Source organism: Echinops telfairi, unplaced genomic scaffold (genome assembly GCF_000313985.2).
Source record: "Echinops telfairi isolate 266 unplaced genomic scaffold, ASM31398v2 ScPeMD7_70;HRSCAF=299, whole genome shotgun sequence".
Taxonomy (NCBI): Eukaryota; Metazoa; Chordata; class Mammalia; order Afrosoricida; family Tenrecidae; genus Echinops; species Echinops telfairi.
This window is the reverse complement of record NW_022103968.1, coordinates 66,034,729-66,053,112: the sequence shown is the minus strand read 5'-3', so window position 1 is coordinate 66,053,112 and position 18,384 is coordinate 66,034,729. Positions and strand designations below refer to the sequence as shown.

General features: G+C 52.0%; 1 protein-coding gene across 1 annotated transcript in view; it reads left to right on the top strand.

Annotated features, from left to right (window-relative positions):
- The window catches only part of CAMK2G (calcium/calmodulin dependent protein kinase II gamma), a 61,018-nt gene extending 42,788 nt beyond the window's left edge, over nucleotides 1-18,230 (top strand). Inside the window, exons 17-25 of the mRNA XM_045291699.1 lie at nucleotides 5,084-5,116; nucleotides 7,024-7,092; nucleotides 8,221-8,265; nucleotides 10,113-10,161; nucleotides 11,559-11,672; nucleotides 13,556-13,631; nucleotides 14,012-14,106; nucleotides 15,580-15,824; nucleotides 16,249-18,230. Of these exons, the coding sequence (XP_045147634.1) occupies nucleotides 5,084-5,116; nucleotides 7,024-7,092; nucleotides 8,221-8,265; nucleotides 10,113-10,161; nucleotides 11,559-11,672; nucleotides 13,556-13,631; nucleotides 14,012-14,106; nucleotides 15,580-15,812 (714 nt within the window). The 3' untranslated portion in view covers nucleotides 15,813-15,824; nucleotides 16,249-18,230. The remainder of the gene's footprint in view (nucleotides 1-5,083; nucleotides 5,117-7,023; nucleotides 7,093-8,220; nucleotides 8,266-10,112; nucleotides 10,162-11,558; nucleotides 11,673-13,555; nucleotides 13,632-14,011; nucleotides 14,107-15,579; nucleotides 15,825-16,248) is intronic.
- The last annotated feature ends 154 nt before the right edge of the window (nucleotides 18,231-18,384 follow it).

Sequence of the window (18,384 nt, the reverse complement as noted above, 5' to 3'; positions counted from 1 at the left end):
GGGGGGGGCCTTGTCTTTAGAGGTGTTGGCAGAGCCCTAGCAGTAGCCCAGGGAAGGGGGAAGGACGACACGTGTTGGTCAGTCAGGCAGCATCTATTTGATACCCACTGTGCTGCAGAAGCTGGGAAGAGAAAAACCATGCCTTTGAGGGAGGTATTCCCACTGGGAGAAAGACAAGGAAGCCGCCAGTTTTAAAGCACACGGTGGAGGTAGGGGGCAAGGCTGGGGAAGCATAGAGACGCCTCCGAACCAGAACAGGAAATCTTTCTGAAGGAAGTGACCCATGAGTTTGATGTTCCAGGGAGAGAGAATAATGCATGTGAAGATATAGAAGTTTGAAACTACGTGATGATTCTGGGAACAAACTTAGCTTCATTGTGCTAAAGGGATCCCTGACTGGTACCAATTCACGAACACCCTTGGCTGGTAACTGGAAGGTTAGAGGTTTGAGTGTCCTCGGAGCTGTCGACTTTGCTCAGAAAAAAGGTCTGGGAAATAAATAAATAAAAAGAAGGAAGGTCTGGCAACTTCTGTCCGCCATTGAAAACCCATTGTTTGACTTGACTACACCTGGGTTGCCGTGAATTTTATATGGCCCCATGGGAAGAGTGATTGCACAAGGGAGGAGCTGAAATAAAACAATGACAACTGAGATGGACAGGGAGGATGAGTAAAGGAGCCATTATGGCAAGGTCTTTAGCAGAACTTTCTAGACACTGGTCTCAAAAATTATTATCAGGCCCAGGCATGTAGGATTTGCCTAAATAGCTGGTTAAAAAGACACAGACCCCCGGGCCTGGCCTTGCCCGCAAATCCAGAAGGTCTCCTATGGGAGCCAGAATCTGGTGCTCTTGGTAAGCCTCCTCCCTCCACCCAGGTGAACCGAAAGCCCCGGAAGGTTGAAGAGTCTGGCAGAGGCACATTTCGGGGGTTGTCTCTTATTAATAAGCTGTAAAAAAAGCGGAATCAGAGAAAGAACCAAGAGGCAGAGTAGAAACAGCATGCACAACATTGTCAGATCTTCAGGGAAGTCAAGAAGGATGAGGGCTGGAAAAACAAAATTATTAGACTAAAGCAAAAGGGATTTTAATTGTAAATATAGAAACTCACTGCCATCAAGTTGATGCCGATCAGAGCAACCCTGATGCCTATCAGACCTGAGAGTTTCCAAAGACTGTAACTCTTTACCAGAGTAGAAAGCCCGTTTTTCTCCAGAGGGCTGGCTGGCGGTTTCGAACGGCTGACCTTGAGGTTAGCAACCCAAGGTGAGCACTATGCCACCAGGTAGCAAGATATCTGCCATTTCAACAGTCATCACATGCACAGTTTAGTGACACTAAAACATTTGTTGTGTGATTCAGTCATTGCCCTTATTGGTTCCCCAATTTTTCTATCCTAGATAAAACGTTTCAAATGAGAGCATGGGTGGAGAACCAAGCCCAAACTTCTCTCCTCCAATGGGTGGCCACTTGAAAGGCTCAAATGCATTCATCTTCTTTCTCTTGGGACACAAAGCACCAAAGGAAACAGTAGCTCCTGGAGTCTGACCCTAGTCTGCACTCACGAGCTTGATGCGGTGCACTCCTAAGGAGAGTTTTCATAGTGACGGGGCCAGACGCCAAGAAGCAGGCGTTTGAGAAGAGAATGACAAACCAAAATTAAAAGACCAACAGCAGACAGGCTGAGGGAAATAATCACAGTAAGGATGATGGGAGGGGGCTCCTAAAACCTGGCACCTAAGTGATCCAAAAAGATATGAAAAATAGGAAATCCGAAACTAACAAACATGGGAAAATGTTTGCAAAGAAGTACAAGGGGGTGGGAGGTAGGAGGGTTGGTTGAAATGAGGAGCCAGTCGGGCGTACTGCTTTCTCTAGTGCTGATAAGAATTGAATAAGCCTTCCTAAAGCAGGTTGTGTGTCCAAATATGTCCCTGTCTTTTTAATCCTGTCATTCACTGATGGGAATTTTTTCCAAAAAGCTCATTCAAAACATGAAAAAAACCTGAAAGCCTAAAGATGTTCAATAGGTATCATTTATAACCGTGAAAAGCTGGGAGGCATTCTGAAAATCCAGAGTAAGGGCATGATTATATCATTGGGGGAAATCTGTTTAACAAACCACAAAAGTATTCATTTTCATTACTACATAATCGTGATGTAGGAAAATGTTTTATATTAAGTGAAAAAAGGAAATATAATGTAATACAGAACAGTCCAAATTTTGGTTTAAAAACACAGGTCTCCAGTGAAAAAAGAAAATGCGCCAACATGTTAATAGTAACTTCCCTGTTGGTTGGAACTCGGGACGCGGATTTTCTTTTATAATCAGAATTAAAATACTATATATATAAACAGTTTTATTGTCACTTAACCCACTTATCACACAATGCAGTAGTAGTTCAGTCATATCGAGAAGAGTTGTACAATCATTACCACAACCAATGTGAGAACATTTTCTTTCCCCGCCCGCCCCCAATGATGGGACTGGCCGGCCTTCCCTCATTCCTGCTGGGAACTGGCAGGGGCGGTTCTCTTCTGTCCAGCCAGCTCACTAGGAGTCAGAGCAACCTGGTGACAGTGAGTTCAGTGCGGGTTTGAAGTGGTGGCACAGTGGTTAAGCATTCAACTGCCAACTGAAAGGCTGGCCATTTGAACCCACTGCTCTGTGAGAGGAAGATGCTCAGATGTGATTCTGCGGAGATTGTGGCTTTGTATTGTCTTTGCCCTGTAGGGTTACTTCGAGTCTGAATGGCTTTGGCCAGGGAGTGGGGTTGTTGTTGTTTAAAGCGTTCAGAGGGAGATTTCTCTGTCACCTTCACTCCTTCGGCAAGATGCTAGAAACGTGAGCATCCGTTGGAGCACCTTGTCTACCTTGTGCCTTTTCGTTGAAGAACTTCGGGTTCTGCTCACTTGTCTTTGAGAATGGATGCCAAGGACCCAGCCTCTGTAGAACTGCGGGCACCACTTCTGAGGACAAGACTTAAGTGCCCAGTTCGCAATCCCAGGAGGCATTGCTTCTCAAACGGATTTGAAACTACTGCCCTCTTCTCCGAAAAGGGGATTAAAAAAGGACTCATTGCTTCTTTCCCCTCATCCTCCTAATGAAAAACTTCTGTGCTGTAGCCCATGATCCAGATAAGGTGTAGGTATCTGCTCTGGCCCTTCTATAGTGCCAGCACCTACCATCGTTCCAGCATCCCCCCAGAGGGTGGTATTGCCCTCTTTAGAAAACACGGATCTAGGACAACTTGTGCATCCTACTGATCTTTTTTTTTAAAAAAAAAAAAGGAAAGGAAGAAAGGAAAACAAGGATATTTTTATTTCTGTAAGTATTATTTGAATATTTGTATAAATAACTTAAAAAGGAGGCTGGACCCTTTTAAATTTTTTCTCCTTTATTTTTAGTTTAAAAATCTCAATTTAAAAAAAAAAAATAATAATGGTGAAGTAAAGGTTGTTTTTAAAAAAAAAAAAAAAAAGGTTTGGCTCTTCCAGTAGTGCTGGCCCTGTGCTGGTTGAGAAGGTGCCCAAGCTGTGTGTGGCTGAAAGAAGTCAAGAGAAGTTCAAAGTTATCCACTGACCTGGGAAGCAACTTTCGAGTGGTGGAAGATTATATAGCGTTATCATGCGGCACAGTTTAGGAAACAGCGAACCAACGCTGAGAAAGTTGGGAATCTGTTCTTTTTTTAGGTTGACAAGCAGACAGCAAAACCAATTTGCTAGCTTACTCTTCAACTCAACACACCGTGGTCCTCATGTCCTAACTGTGAAGGTACGCTGCGGATGCCGGTGAGGTCCAGAGAGAAGACATGGTCCTTCCCTCGAGGAAGGAAGCCTCTGTCTCGTTCAGTCTAGACTAGGTGGATCGCACGGAGGTGCCTGTAACGGAACTCTCTTTTCCGAAGGATATTTTGGAATAAGTCTCATGTGGAGGCAGCTAGGAAAAATTGATAGAAATAATACCTAATTTAGGTTTTTCTTTAAATCTAGGCCATTCTTCTAAGTATGTATAGTTCCCTGCTTTTGAATATGGTATATCCCCTAAAACATCTTCTACAGTAGCTTGTAAGCGCCTTGAAGACAGGAGCATTTTCCTGATCTGTTCAGTGCTCTATCTCCAGTGCCTAGAACAGCCCACAGTGCATATGTGTTGGATGCTGTTAAATTAACGTGCAGAAGTCAAACAGTAAACACAATGTTCCAAGGGGCATTTTTGTCACTCGGGGAGCTGATTATAAAATTCCTAAGTACCCTTCACCAGCTAGACAGTCTTCTGAGAGATGTTTTCAGTGTGGCTTTAACCCTGAGCTCTTGGTTCACATTTGGACATAAAGTCCAGTGAGCATCTAATTGAAGCCAAAAAAACCCAACATTGCTCACAGCCTTCCTCATGCTTGACATCTGTCTCTTTGTGAGACCTGCACTTTTATCTTTCCATTTCCTACTAATAACCAAATGCAATAGAGCGTTCAGATCAAATAAACGGGGACAGCTGTCCTAACAAGAACGGTCTGCCAGCCTCTGACTGCTCATCAGATGCCTTTCAAAAGCTCTGCATCTCCATGTGAAAAAACAAGTCAGACGTATTAAGCCGAGCACAACCCAGCTTCGCGTTTTAACTTGTGTGCTTTTAAATAAATGATGCTTTGGTTTGAAGTGTTAAAAACCTCAAATGCATTTTCAAACTGGTGGCCTGTGCTAGTTCCCTCTTCGCTGCTGACGCCACTTTCAGACAGAGAAAATAAGTAACTTCGTACAAGTAAGCCTTACAGCCCAAGTCTGAGAAGGGACAGCAAGACATTACTTACCTGATAGACTTGTGGAAGCCTTCTGGGCCAAGCTGGGCCATCTCAGAAGATACTGGGTCTGTGTCTGTGACCCTGGCCGCAAATGGGTCCTTCCTCTCGGGCTGCGTGTGCATAGGTGCTGTGGTAACCCCGCTGGTGCTGGACTCGGAGGCTCCTCCTTCCGCTCTTCTCTCCCCTGGTGCAGAGCCGTGCCGCGCACTAATCTCAGCGTCTCTGTGCTTCTCTTCTTACCTCGTCTTTCCCCTTCTTTCCCTTTCGCTGTGGTGTGTCCAGAAAAGGAAGTCGAGCTCCAGCGTGCACCTGATGGTGAGCCTTGCCTGCCCACCCATCCGCCTCCTCCATGCTGCCTGCACCCGCCTGCCAGCCACGCAAGCCCATTGCCGCGCGTGTGTGTGCTCCACTCATCCTCACTGCATGTCTGTGCTGTGTGGGCAGCTGTGGCCTGGCCTGCCAGGCGGGGGGCCATTGCCCAAGGTCACCAGTGGCCTAGACAATGGACGTTGGAACAGGTGGTGAGGCACCCCCTGCTGTGGAGGCTGTCGGCCCCCCTGCAGGTCAGGGCAGGAAGTAAAGCTGGCAGACTTGGGGCCAGGAGGCAAGGTCAGGGAGGGCCCCCTAACCCCAGCCCGCCACCTCACCGTCGCTCAGGAGGAGAGGCCTGCCCACTGGCAGTAGCTGCTTCTTTCAACAGGCCTGTGGGCCGTGGACATCTGGAAGGTGGCAGATGAGCTGGTTGTAGGCTCGTGGCACTGAGCCCTGCTCTCCTGGCCTTTTCCCTGGTGCAAGTGCCCATTCTCAGGCTGTGCCCCACATTTCACTCTTCCCACCCAGCCTTCGGGGTCTACCAAACGAATGTATCTTCTTTCTCATGGACACGGCTTCAGTGGGAACGTCCGCCGCAGCCTGGAGTCATTAGGAAACTGTCCGTTAAAGCCGCAGCTGGAGCTGCTCGGGTGATACCCACACCTTGGGAGAGAGTGCCATTCTTGGGCCCCCTGGAGTCCTTGACCCCTGGGGGACTTTCGCGCCGCTGGCCTTTGCAGACAGGATAGTCTTCTCCGGCCAGCCCTGGCAGCCAGACTAGAGCTCCGCCCCTTCCAGGTTGCAAGGGAAGAGGCCTGTGACTGGGGACTGTAGAGCTTCAGCCGGACTGTTGCTGGGACCTCCTCTTTCTGCCCTGCAGAGCGCAGGCTTAGGGCATGACTTGAGGTTCTGTGCTGAGCCCTGGATCTGGGCATTGACTCAGCCGCTGACAGGACACCAGGGTAGATAGCTTCTAGTCTGGCCCAAGGGGCCTTAAGAGAGACCTCTGGGCAAGAAGCCGGCCAGCCTGGACGGCTAGGAGAAAAGACTCGTGCCGTAGCTGTGACAGTGTCCTCTCCGCACCCTCCCGGGGACCAGAGCCTCGTGTTGGTTCCTCTGCCTCTTGAAGAACTTGGAGGCATCAGGCCGCCCCCCTGTGATCTCTGATCTTGCTGGGACACATTGCCCCCCCCCTCTCCCCAGGGGAACCTTGAGTGTACTGGTGAGGCACTCAGAAGAGGCAGCGTATTGACTGGCTTCATACCCGGGGGACTGGGTCACTTTGAAAGACAAGGGTCTGTCTGTTTGGAAGGGTGGCGTACTCCTACTCAGCTCCCACCCGAGCTCACCTGCCACCTCCTTGAAGATCTGCCAGGCAGAAAGGGCACCTGCACAGCCCTCTCTGTGCCCTGGGCTCAGGGTGCATTTGGTAGCCAGTACTGAATTCTATCCCTGGCCTTTCTGGACACCAGCTCCTGGGCCAGGTGTTCTTTCTCTTCTTATTCCTTTTCAGTTCAAACTGGGTTTGTAAGGAGGAGGGAGGAAATCCTGGTCTAGAAAAGAGCAGCAGGTGCTGCCCACAAATGTGAGTCTCGGGGGCTTCACTGCCTTGTAAACCCCACTTCTCTCCTTGTCGGGTAAAGCGGAGAAGGCTCTGCGTTCCTTTCGGTCAGGTTCGACTGTGATGGAGATGGCACGGGGAAAGATGCTTTAAACCGTGTCTCTGGGCTGGGCCCACTTGAGGACGCCTCCTTCTGTTCCTCTCTCCAACCATCTCCCAGGCCCCTTCGTGTTAGGGAGGGCACATCAGGCCGAGCTCTTTCGGCCTAGGGGGCACGGGAGGGCTGGGAATCAGATCTGAGCTGCTTTCTGAGTCTGGAGGAACTAAACCATCTGTTTTCTTGTCTCAGCCACAGAGCAACAACAAAAACAGTCTCGTAAACCCAGCCCAAGAGCCCGCGCCCTTGCAGACGGCCATGGTACCTCCTGACTACAGCTGTTCCGCCTCTGCCCTGGCTGCCTCCTGCTCCTCTCCTTCCTCTTCCTCCCCCCTTCCCACACTGCCTCAGCCTTTTCCCTCGTGGTCCCTTTAGAGTAGGCTGCTGTGTATGCCCGAGCATCCATCCCCCGCCATTGTCCCTCCCTGGCCATGTCCCTTCCTGCACGGCAGAAGTGCTGTTCCTGCTCCTTTTGCTGTTGGGGGTGGGTGGGAAGAGTGATCAAGGCTCTCTGCTGAATCTCCCAGCCCCCACCGGGGACCCCTAATGAATGGGTCTGCTGTGTGGGCCGGGAAGGTGAGTTGCTTATACAAGGAGCGAGTCGAAGCTTTCTTGGGACCATCCGTTCTCATAAAGTCGCCTCATAAAACTTGCCTCAGCTTCTCCTTTGCAAAGCCTGCACTGTGGAGGGCCCCCACCCCCACCCACCCCGCCTTCTGGATGATGCAGGCCATTGGGTTTCTAGGGAGCTCGTGCTGTCTGAGTTCTTCCTGGGCTCTTCCAGGGACTCTGGGGGCTCTCTGGGCCACAGGAGCTGCAGGGTGGGCGAGCTGGGGTGGGGGTGCTCCTTGACTTCTGGCAGACTCTCGTGCAGCCTGACTCGGTGCTGTGGGGACAGGAACTCGACGGAAGGCAGAGGGGGTGTGAAGCGGGCAGCTCTGTGGATCTGGTCTTTCTGGAAGACCTCATCATGGGCTCTCCCTGTGTCCCTGCCTCCCACACCCCCCTTGATGGTCACGGCTAGCAGGCCTGGCCCGGGTCCTTGGGTCCACAGTTCCTCCAGTGCATTTGCCTCGTGGGCCACCCCTGGGAGAAGAGCATCAGAAGCAGCATGAATCGGGACCACATCCTCTGTCCCCTTGCCTTCTGTGGTTCCACTAAGTTCCAGGCTTCTCCTTCCGACTAGTCACTGCCTTCCCTTTAAATCCAGACCCCACGATCCCCAACTGAGGCAGAACATTTTATCCTGTAGCCAGGCCGGGGCGATCATCGTAAGGGTCTACATCATAGGGGTAAAGCAGTACCAGGTAGAGGGCAGGGTCCCACAGAGAAGAGCTGTCTGGAGGTCTGAGCCCACGTCCAGAGGGTAATTCTCCTCTTCCCCCACAGGAGCCACAAACCACCGTGGTACACAATGCCACAGATGGCATCAAGGTGAGTAGCCCTGGAGCCATGTCCTGCTTTGCGGGGCAGCAGGACACAGGCAAGCTGGGTCACGGGAGCAACTGACCCTGTGGCTGGCAACCTGTGCGGTCAAGTGTTTGCGGAGTCTGGGCTGAAGGTACCGTGTCTGTTTGGTGGTACCCGCCTAGAAAGGGCATTGTGCTTCGTGATTCCGAGTGAGTGTTCTGTGGTCCGACAGACCTGGCTCTTTGGCACTAAGAAGTCACTTACACCCTCTGCACCTCCGTTTCCTTACTGATGAATCGGGGATAAGAATAGAACCTTCCTCCCTGAATGGTGATGTTTAAATGGGAGTCAGTGTTAACGACAGAGGCAAGGGGATATTCAGACCCTAGAGCATTTTCCACCCTCTCCCCTCTTTAAGCCCTCAGCTGTCTTGTCTCCTTAGTGTCGCTAATGTTTAGTAAACATTGAGCCCAAATATCATCTGGCTTACAGAGGTGACAAGGTGGAGGCCTTTGTCCCTAGGGACAGTTTAGGTGAGGGGATGGAGGGGAAGCAATAATAAAGGTAAAATCCAATTATAGAAATCCTGTGAAGGAAGTGGTACAAAGTAAAGAGATAGTCTCTGAGGCCTTAAACTTGGTGGTCCGAAAAGGGTCTCTCAGGAGGTGATATTTGGGCTAAAATCTGAACAGCAGGAAGGAGGCAGCAGGCAGAGTCGGGCAGAGTGCCCGGCGCAGACGGAGCTGTGGCAAGTGTGAGGAAGAGAAGACAGGGAGTCGAGCGAGCAGCGTGGTGGGCACGAGCTGTAGTGGGAGGGTGACGGCGCTGGAAGAGCAGGTGAGAACCCCTCAGTTCTAATCCAGGGAGTTCATACAACCAGGTTTATGTTTGAAAAAAAGCCGTGGTGCGGGCCAGCTCCAGGGAGGAGGCAAACATTGAAGCAGGGAGACCAGGAAGCTGGGCTCCTTGTTCCGGTACAAAAATGATGGTAGCTGTGACTTGGAGGGAGGTGAGCGTGCAGATGGAGGAACGAGACAGGAGACTGGGATCCTACGAGACAGGACACTGAGGTTCAGGCTAACTCCAGGCTCTGGCCCAATGAGAGGAGTATGTAAGAGTCTTGGAGGAAACTTGGGAATGTAGTTGTGTTTTTTTCTTTTTTTGTTTTATTGACACATAATCCACATCATACCATTCAGTTGTTCAATCATGTCAAGAATTGCACAATCATTGCCACAAATAATTTCAGGACATTTTCTTTTTTTGTCGTCCCCCCCCCCACACACCTTTAAAATGAGCTGTGTCATCATCACATTCAGTTCTTGTACTCCCTCCCTCTCCCGCCTTCACTGTTTACTCCCGAAACCCCCTCACCCTCCCCGCCTCCCCGCCCATCCCCCACAAACCCCCACATCAGTTGCTATCGTGTGCGTCCACTCCTCCGGTGCTTCACCAACTGTTAGACCCAACAGCCACACGCGAGGACCAAGACGAAACGAAGTGGTAAAGGCAGAACAGCACTGGAAAGATCAGAAGCCACAGTGAGCAGGGAGAAGGAAAGACCTCCATCGGTATCCAAAGAGCCAGGCTCAAGCCAGAGATGCCGGCGCCTAGAGCAAATCCAAGTTGGGTCTAAGGGAGGCCGGCTGGCCAGTATTGAGTGTGATCCCGCCTAATCAGGATCACAATGCTCTGTGTTTGAGAGTGAGGCTGTTGGGAATGTAGGGCTTCATGAGTCAGGTGGCAGGAGTAGCAGTAGAACTTTCTGTGATGTCCCTCCTTGCCCTCCTATGGGAGCATAGACTCTGTGCTTGGCTCCCCCGGTTTCCAGGGGCTCTAGTGAACAGCAGTTTGTTCTTTCTGACCCATAGGGCTCCACAGAGAGCTGCAACACCACCACAGAAGATGAGGACCTTAAAGGTAGGTGTCGGGCCCTTGGTGGGGGAAGGGGCCCCAGCAGTGACCCAAATACCTTGGCTTTAATGGGGCACCTGCCTTGTCTGCCCCAAGAACTGAAATGATGCCTCCTCTCGACCCAGGAGAGAGCTTGGCATAAAAGCTACTTTCTTTGGACCAAAATATGAGCTCCTTGTCTGGGGCTTCTGGGTCGAGAAGAAATTTCTCTTCTTTGACCCCTAAATCTATCTTGGCCAAACTAAAGATTTTCCTGAGCCTCTTTAGAGGCTAAGGCTCAGAGAACTCTTGCTATTGTTATAAAGACATGGCATCCCAGAATAGGGCATTTCAAGACCCTACAGAAGGAGCCTATACATATCTGAGTCACAAGTAGAATGACTCCGGTTTTCCTGGTTTTCCCAGACTGAGGGACTCCTGGGATATGGAATATATCCCTCGCCTCTCGGGCACCATCTCGTAGGCCAGAGCCCATCAATTTTAAATTGATGCCAAACCTTCCATTTAAAAAACAAGACTGTTTTAGGCAAACTGGAATGAATTGGTCACCGGAATCAGAAGGCCCTGGCAGGGGTGATGAACTCTGATACCTATCAGACCACTTTTGCATCTTTGCATCTTTTAGGAGTGACAGCCTAAACTTGGAGTGGACTCTAGTGCCACGGGGTGTGGGAGGGAGCGGCAGCCCAGCCCCTGGGAGACTCTCTCCCACCACTTTACTTTGGCCTCGGGAATTGCTCCCCTATTCCAGTAAGTGACGTGACCAGAAAAGGATGGAGGGACACCGCAGACAGTAAGGAGAAACCAAACCTTTGGAACTTAAGTAAATAAATAAAATAAATAATTTCTAAAAGAGCTATGGTGGTGCAGTGGTTAAAGCGTCCCACTGCTAATCCTTTGAGCCCACCGGCCACCTCATGGGAAGGTGTGGAGACCCTGTCAGACAGCTCCGCCCTGCCCTCCAGGGTCCCTGGGAGTTGGGTCAAGACTGCAGCACTGGGGTTAGTGTGGAGCCTTTGAGGAACAGTGCCGCCAGGGCTGCTGAGATCCAAGTTGGCTAGATGGGAGCAGAGTCAGAGGCCCCTCCCTGTGGGGCTCTTGTGGCCTTGCCCCTGAAGCAGCTGCCCTGAGAGCAGGAGTCCTTGTCCGGGCTGTGGAAAGGCTCCTCTGGAAGCCATGAGCCCAGGGCCCTGGGCCTTCCTGGGGCTCTCATCTGGGAGGCCTCTCAGGCAAAGGCAGCAGCGTGGGATGTGGTCCAGTGTCCACAGCAGCCCGAGGCGGCGCCGCCTGGCCCTGGCTCTGCAGCGCCACGGGCTCAGGTCCTACCCGGCTTGCTCGCTCACCTGCCTTGTTCTGTTTGTTTTGGCTGCTCTGCCTTGCCCTGCCCTGCCTGGCCCGGCTAGCTGCCCCGCTCCGCACTGGGAATGGCAGCTCGGTGCCTGAAGGACGGAGCTCCCGGGACAGAACAGCCCCCTCTACAGGCATGCAGCCCCAGCCTTCTCTCTGCTCCTCAGCCAGTAAGTGTGAGGGAGGCACTTTCTGGCTTCCGTCTCCCTGGCTCGTCCTGAAGCCCCTCAGGGATCCCCACCAGAGCTGTCCGCCCAGCCCAGCTGCCCGTCTTAGTAAGCTTTGGGAGCATGGCTCTGCTAGGGGGGGGGAGCTGTTTAGAGGCACTGTTAAACCTAAGGGGGAGGGGGGGAGGCAGGTTGGCCAGTGGCCCCTGAGGCTGGGGCCCAAAAACACATAAGTAGAGTGGGAGGAGGGGCGTGGCGTGGAGGGGGCGGGTAGCGGAGGGCCACTGGGACATGCCAGGGGCCTTGCCTCAGCACTGAGCCAGGAACAAGGGTGGAGGCAGACATCAGTTTGGGGTGGGGGGCTTTGTGGAGGGTGATGGTGAGAATTGGAGAGCAGAGAATTTAGGGGATGTAGTGTTTCCTGAGGGTCAGCATAATACCATGATTTGGAGTTTAGGGTGAGAAACCTGAGTTCAAATCCCACCATACTCCCTGCAAAAACATAGGTTCACCGCCTAGAGCTACGGTTTCATTACCTGTAAATCAGGCCTAAAATGTACCTGCCTGCTAGTGTTGTACTGAAAATTCAATTTACTTTGTAGTTTAATCTGTATAGAGGCTGTCTATGTCTGCTGCTCTTCCTCCCCCGTCAGTCCTTTGAGAGTTCATAAGCACAGCCCTCTTCACCCCGAGGGCCCCAGTCAGGTCTTCCAGATGGGTGTGGTGGGATTGGAGAGGAGCGTGTGTGCGTGTGCGTGTGCGTGTGTGTGTGTGTGTGTGTGTGTGTGTGTGTCCTTGCACACCTGCTTTCCTCTAGAATGTGGCTGGAGCTTATCAGTTCCCCTAACCTGCCGTTGACCCACCTGAAGAGAACGCCTGATGGAGCAGATGGCCGCGGGCCCTTCCTGGCTGTACAGCTGGCTGCACCTGCCCGTGTCCACCTGTGCTCCGTGGCTGTGCAGCTGGCCATGCAGTGGTGGTGCTCTGCTAACGCTTGCATTTGTCTTGCAGCCTCTCGCTCCTGTGGGGAAAGGCTGGAGTCCTAGGTCAGCCTGGGGCTGAAGTCAGGCTTAGCCTGAGCTCAGTCTGAGCCCTCCCTTCCCCTGGCAGGGCCCTCTGCAAACAGTGGCGCTCCCTGTAAGTGCGCTGACGTCATGACCACAGAGCGTCACCAGCAGCTCCTTGTCTTGGGGCCAGGGGGGAGGGATCTTCAAGCACCTCAACTCCGCCTGTCAATCTGAGCCGTGCCTCAGTGTCTGAGGGCTGGCATGAGACTCATAGCTTTGCCAAAGCCTGTCCTGGGTAAATGGCGCTGTCTCTCTAGGGAGAGGCTGTCAAGAAGAGCTGTATAGTTCCCGAAGCTTTATCCCAGAAAAGCCCTGTAAGCTTGTGGAGGAGTTGCGCAGAGTGAAGAGAATGCGGCATCTGTCCTGGGGCTCTGCACTGCCATTTGGAGCCCTCACCCTGGCTGGATTCTGGAGCACTGACTGGGGGGGTGGGGTGGGGGGGTGACTGAGACCTGACTGAGCCCCTTCGGGTGAGAGAAGTGGTAGAATCCATTTCTTAGAGAGGTTGAGCCTGCTAGGGACGAGATAAACAGGCTCTCGGCAGTGCATTCATGACATGCCAGGGGCCTCAGCTGTTAAGAGAGTATTTGCTGAGACTTGGCAGTTGATGGGAAGAGGGAGGTAAAAAGCTGGAGATGAATGTGTAGGGTGTGGGATGGGGGAAAAGCTGGGCTCTCTCTTCCACAAAAGGCCTTAAAAACAGAGAAGAGGAATGTCTTTGTTAGAGGGTCCTCTTTGAAGGACTGGGGCGGGCTCTGCAGCCCTTTGGAGCCTCCCCAGTCCCACACAGGTAAATCGCTGGGTTTTTTCCCCCTACAGTGCGGAAACAGGAGATCATTAAGATCACAGAACAATTGATCGAGGCCATCAACAATGGGGACTTTGAGGCCTACACGTGAGTAAAGATCTATTTCCTGGAGATCCAAATTATCTCCCAAGGCTTTCCTTGCTCCTAGAAGGTTGCTGGGACCTTGGGAGAAGAGACAACTGGACTTTGGGCGCAAGGTGTCTGGGTGAAACACCAGGTCCCTAGGCCGGGAGCCCTTCTAGGTAGATACTCCTGTGAGTCAGCTCACCCCGGTGGTATCCTGGCTGCAGACAGAAAGGACTGGGCTGAGCGGCCCAGCAGGCAGGTCCCTAAGAACCTCGGCCTATCTTAACCAGCCTGGTACATTGCTTAACTTGCAGCTGCAGGACAGGTACTGTTGACAAGGAAAGAAGACCGGTAACCCCATAGTAGCCTGACTGACTACTTGTTTTTTTCCCCCCTTGCAGGAAGATTTGCGATCCTGGCCTCACTTCCTTTGAGCCTGAGGCCCTTGGTAACCTGGTGGAAGGGATGGATTTCCATAAGTTTTACTTTGAGAATCGTGAGTGGGTTCGTGCTGCTGATATACTCCTGCTTGCCCCTTCTCCCCTCTGGCCTCTGTCCCCATTCACCTTCTCTTCCCAGCTGCCTGGTTTCCCCATTTCCCTGCCTGTTGCCCCCCGGGTTCTGTGTGCTTACTTCTGTGCTCTGACAATAGTCTTAAACTAGCCCTTTTGAAGGCACAGCTCCAGGGTCCCACGTGCCCAAGGAAACTGGCAGAGTTTGCAGCGGCCTCCTGGTGGGGCAGTTGCCACAATCAGGCTCACTGGGTTTCATGACGTTTCTCACCTCGTCCGAAGAAGGGTTGGAAACCATCTGCGATTAGCTTGAGGTGGTCTCAGCAAGTAATGCTGCCACTGTGTGTCTGCAGGTTCACAATAGAGGAAATTAAAACCAGGATAAGACTGTGTAAGCAAGTAACAGGGTACTTCACTGTTGGTGATTTGTAAGCTTGGGGTTTGTGGCTAGGACCTGCCTGAATGTCTGGGGATGTAGGCGTCCTCGGGACAGTTCGTAGAACCTCAGTGTGTAAAGGAAAGTAAACTCCATGCCTCCATCCCTGCCACCATCGCCTATCTCTTCGCTCCAAGAACCCCCCTTTTCCTGGTTTAGTTTATCTTTTCACTTTTTCTTGCCCTTCCCGATCCCACTCTGAGTTTCGTTTTATCACTGTTTTTCTCCCCTGACACCACCCCATTCTATTCTGAGCTGCAAGTGTAAACCCAGGCCCTCTTACAAAAATTCTACTAGCCAGCAGCAACTGCAGAGCGCATAGAAGCTCTTGGAAAGGTTTCATGTAGCCTCTGTCTAAGCTTGAATTGAGCTCAAATGTAAATCTCAATAAAAGTAACACCATTTGCACAGTGTATTCTGATAACAGCAATCCTAATTCTTTTGTCTTTCTCCCAGAGATGCCTGGGAATGTCCTGAGCTTGGTGTTTTGGTGACTCTTGACTACTTTAACTTTGGTGCCCTTCCCCTCCCCCCCTCCCCCCCTTTTTTTAAATCACAAATCTATTTTACATAATTTACATTCATGATCTTACTGTGCAGTCCTTAGGAAAGGGACGCCAACCCTTATGAAATGCAAGCATCAGTTAGGGTCACATGGCCCTGCGTTTAAATGTTATATCATGTGCACTGATGATTTAACCACCTACTTACTCCCTTATCTTATAATGAAAACAATGCCAACCAAGCGCTACTGCTCATGCACCTGAAGCCATGACCCAATGCCTAATTAAGATTGTAGCTGCTGCCAGTCACCACCACCCACCTCCCTTCCTTCCAGACCAATTTGGAGACCATTGTGCCTAGAGGGTGTAAGGGGGGACTTGGAGACTCTTAGGAATGGTTGCTGGCCAGAGGGTGAGAATTAGGAGGGTGAGGCTGGGAAGCAGGGGTTGGGAGGAAGATGCAGGTCCCCAGGCCTGATGCACCTCCTACCTACTCCACTCTGCCCTGCCCCCTGCAGTCCTCTCCAAGAACAGCAAGCCCATCCACACCACCATCCTGAACCCGCACGTTCATGTAATCGGGGAGGATGCTGCTTGCATCGCCTACATCCGCCTCACCCAGTACATCGACGGGCAGGGCCGGCCTCGCACCAGCCAGTCGGAGGAGACTCGGGTCTGGCACCGCCGGGATGGCAAGTGGCTCAATGTCCACTATCACTGCTCAGGGGCCCCTGCCGCACCGCTGCAGTGAGCTCAGCCACAGGTGCACCTGGGGGCAGGGAGGGGACAGGTGGGATCTGAGGCGGAAGCGGAGGGGGGAAGGCGGCATGTGGGGGAGGGGTGTGGGCCAGTACATGGGGTCTGGGCGATAGGGTCCCTGCCCGCGATGCCCATAGAGTGACCTGGGGCAGGCTATTTCTCCTCCCTGCGCCTCAGTTTGCTCAACTCGCAAAGAGGGCAAGAGTGGTGCCCACTTTGTTGAGGGGCTATGAGGATTAAGTTAGGTACTATAAAGCACTCAGTAAGTGCTCAGCAAACGTGAGGTGGTGTCTTGTTGACCTTTAGCTGTGTGCTGGCCCCTCGCCTTCTCAGGCAGGTTTGCCACGTGTGCAGTGTGCTTCATTCCCTGGGACTCCCCTGGGTACTCAGCGTCCTCTGTTGTTACCACATTCTGTCCTGTTTGACAGGGGCATTAGGAGATCCCAGCTGGAGGTCGAACCTTCGCAGCCAGTGGCTCTGGAGGGCCTGAGTGACAGCGGCAGTCCTGGTCGTTTGAGGTTTAAAACAATTAAATTACAAAGCGGCAGCAGCCAATGCACGCCCCTGCATGCAGCCCTCCCGCCCGCCCTTCATGTCTATCTCTGCTGTACCGAGGTGTTTTTTACATTTACGAAAAAGAAAAAAAGATTGTTTAAAAAAAAAAAGGAATCCGTACCATGATACGTTTTAAAACCACCGATAGCCCTTGGGCTTAGCATGAAGGCAGGATTTTGAGTGATGCCCATCCTGGCATGAGCAGCGGGCTCACCCAGCAGCCCAGAAGAGGCGAGCTTGGCCTCTGGCCCCCACGGACTCATGGGGGACCAGGCAAGAACTCTGACAGAGCTTCGGGGCTGTGATGGGATGGCAGCCCCCGGAGTTGCCGGCCTGCTCCAGGTATAGGAATGGACTTCTTCCAGACGTGCACGGGTGCCCAGAATGAGGCTAATGAGAACATCGTGGCCATCTGACCTGCTTGGGAGAGAACGCAGAGCTCCCGGCCTGCGATGGAGGCAGCGAAGATGTAGTGGCCTCAGTGTGAGAGCCGGACGTTGCTGTACTCTGTTCCATGTAATGTAGAAGGGAAGAGAATTGGTGCTGCAGAAGTGTGTTCGCAATGAAGCCAATGAGAAAGCTCGTGTTAGTCTGACATGCACTCACTTAATTCATCCATTTCTATAGGATGCACAATGCACGTGGGCCCTGATATTGAGGCCTGAACCTTGGCAAGGAAGGGAGAGGAGTTGCCACTTTGCTTCCTGTTTGTTTTCTTATAACTTAGCAAGGAGCGAGCCAGCCACTGGTTAAGACTCTCCTTGCCACATTTGGCAGTCCTGTTTTTGTGCTGACTTTTGGACCATCTTTGTCCTGCCTCTTCCTGGTGGTGGTCTCCAGGCTGATCCTCATTTGGAGCTGGGCCTTCTACCAAGTGCCCCTGTGGGATGGGGGGGTGAGACCGTGGGGTGACAGGTGGTGGTTGTTTCTATGCATTCAGGCTCCCCTCAGGGCCACCTCCCTGTAACTCTTCCCTTGCTGCACGTCCATCTTTGTTCCTGTCGGAGATTGACCTGACTGCTCTGGCAAGAACAACAGGTGGCCTCTTTAAAGAGGCCTCTTCACTGACCAACTAAAGTTTAGATTTACTGCTGGACAATCTGCATGGGCATCACCCCACTCCCACTTGCATGCCCCCCAAAAGAGGGCTCCAGAACCAGGGCCCCAACGTTCATTGTCCCTCTCTATGCTCCAAGAGTCCCATCCAGGGGGGAAAGCTGTGCTCTACGTAGCAGAGCAGAGAAGGGAAGAGCAACTGTTGAGTGGTCTGCACGAACATCTGCACTTTGGGGAGGGGGGAAGGTAGGCAGACCTCCGCCCCCCACCACCAGACTACCTCCAGGAGGCACAGGAACTGGAGGGTGGGGGTAGGCAGGGAGAAGCAGTTCCAAGGTTGACCTTGGAGCCAGCAAAAGGCCTCCCACAGGTGCTGGTGCTTGAATTCGGTCAGGCTCCTCCGAGCACCTCATGCATGCCCTGCCCTTTCCTGCCCCGCAGCCTGCAGTGCCAACACACAGGCACCTTCACCACGGGGTTGGTTTTGCTGGCATGAAGACAAATGGTCTTAGAGTTCATTGAGACCCATAGCTTCATATGGCTGCTCCAGCCCCACTTCTCCTTAGCATTCTTCTCCCTCTTCTGGGGCTAATGTCAACATCTGTAGACAATAGACTTAAAAACAAAACATCACCTTTTAAACAGGAAATGGAAGGCATTTGATGCAGAATTTTTGCATGATGACATAGAAATAATTTAAAACATAGTGTTTGTTCTGAATGTTGGTAGACCCTTAATAGCTTTGTTACAATGAAACCTTGAACTGAAAAATATTTAATAAAATAACCTTTAAACAGTCCGTTGTGTTACTAACTACTGGAGGTGTATGGCCAGGGGGTTTAGAGTTTTGCACCCTGCGTACAAGGGCTTCAACTTGGCCCTGCGACGTGTCTTCTCGCGCCCCCTTTGTGCCCTCTTTCGAGTAAGAAAACGACCCCACCTGCTCGGTACAA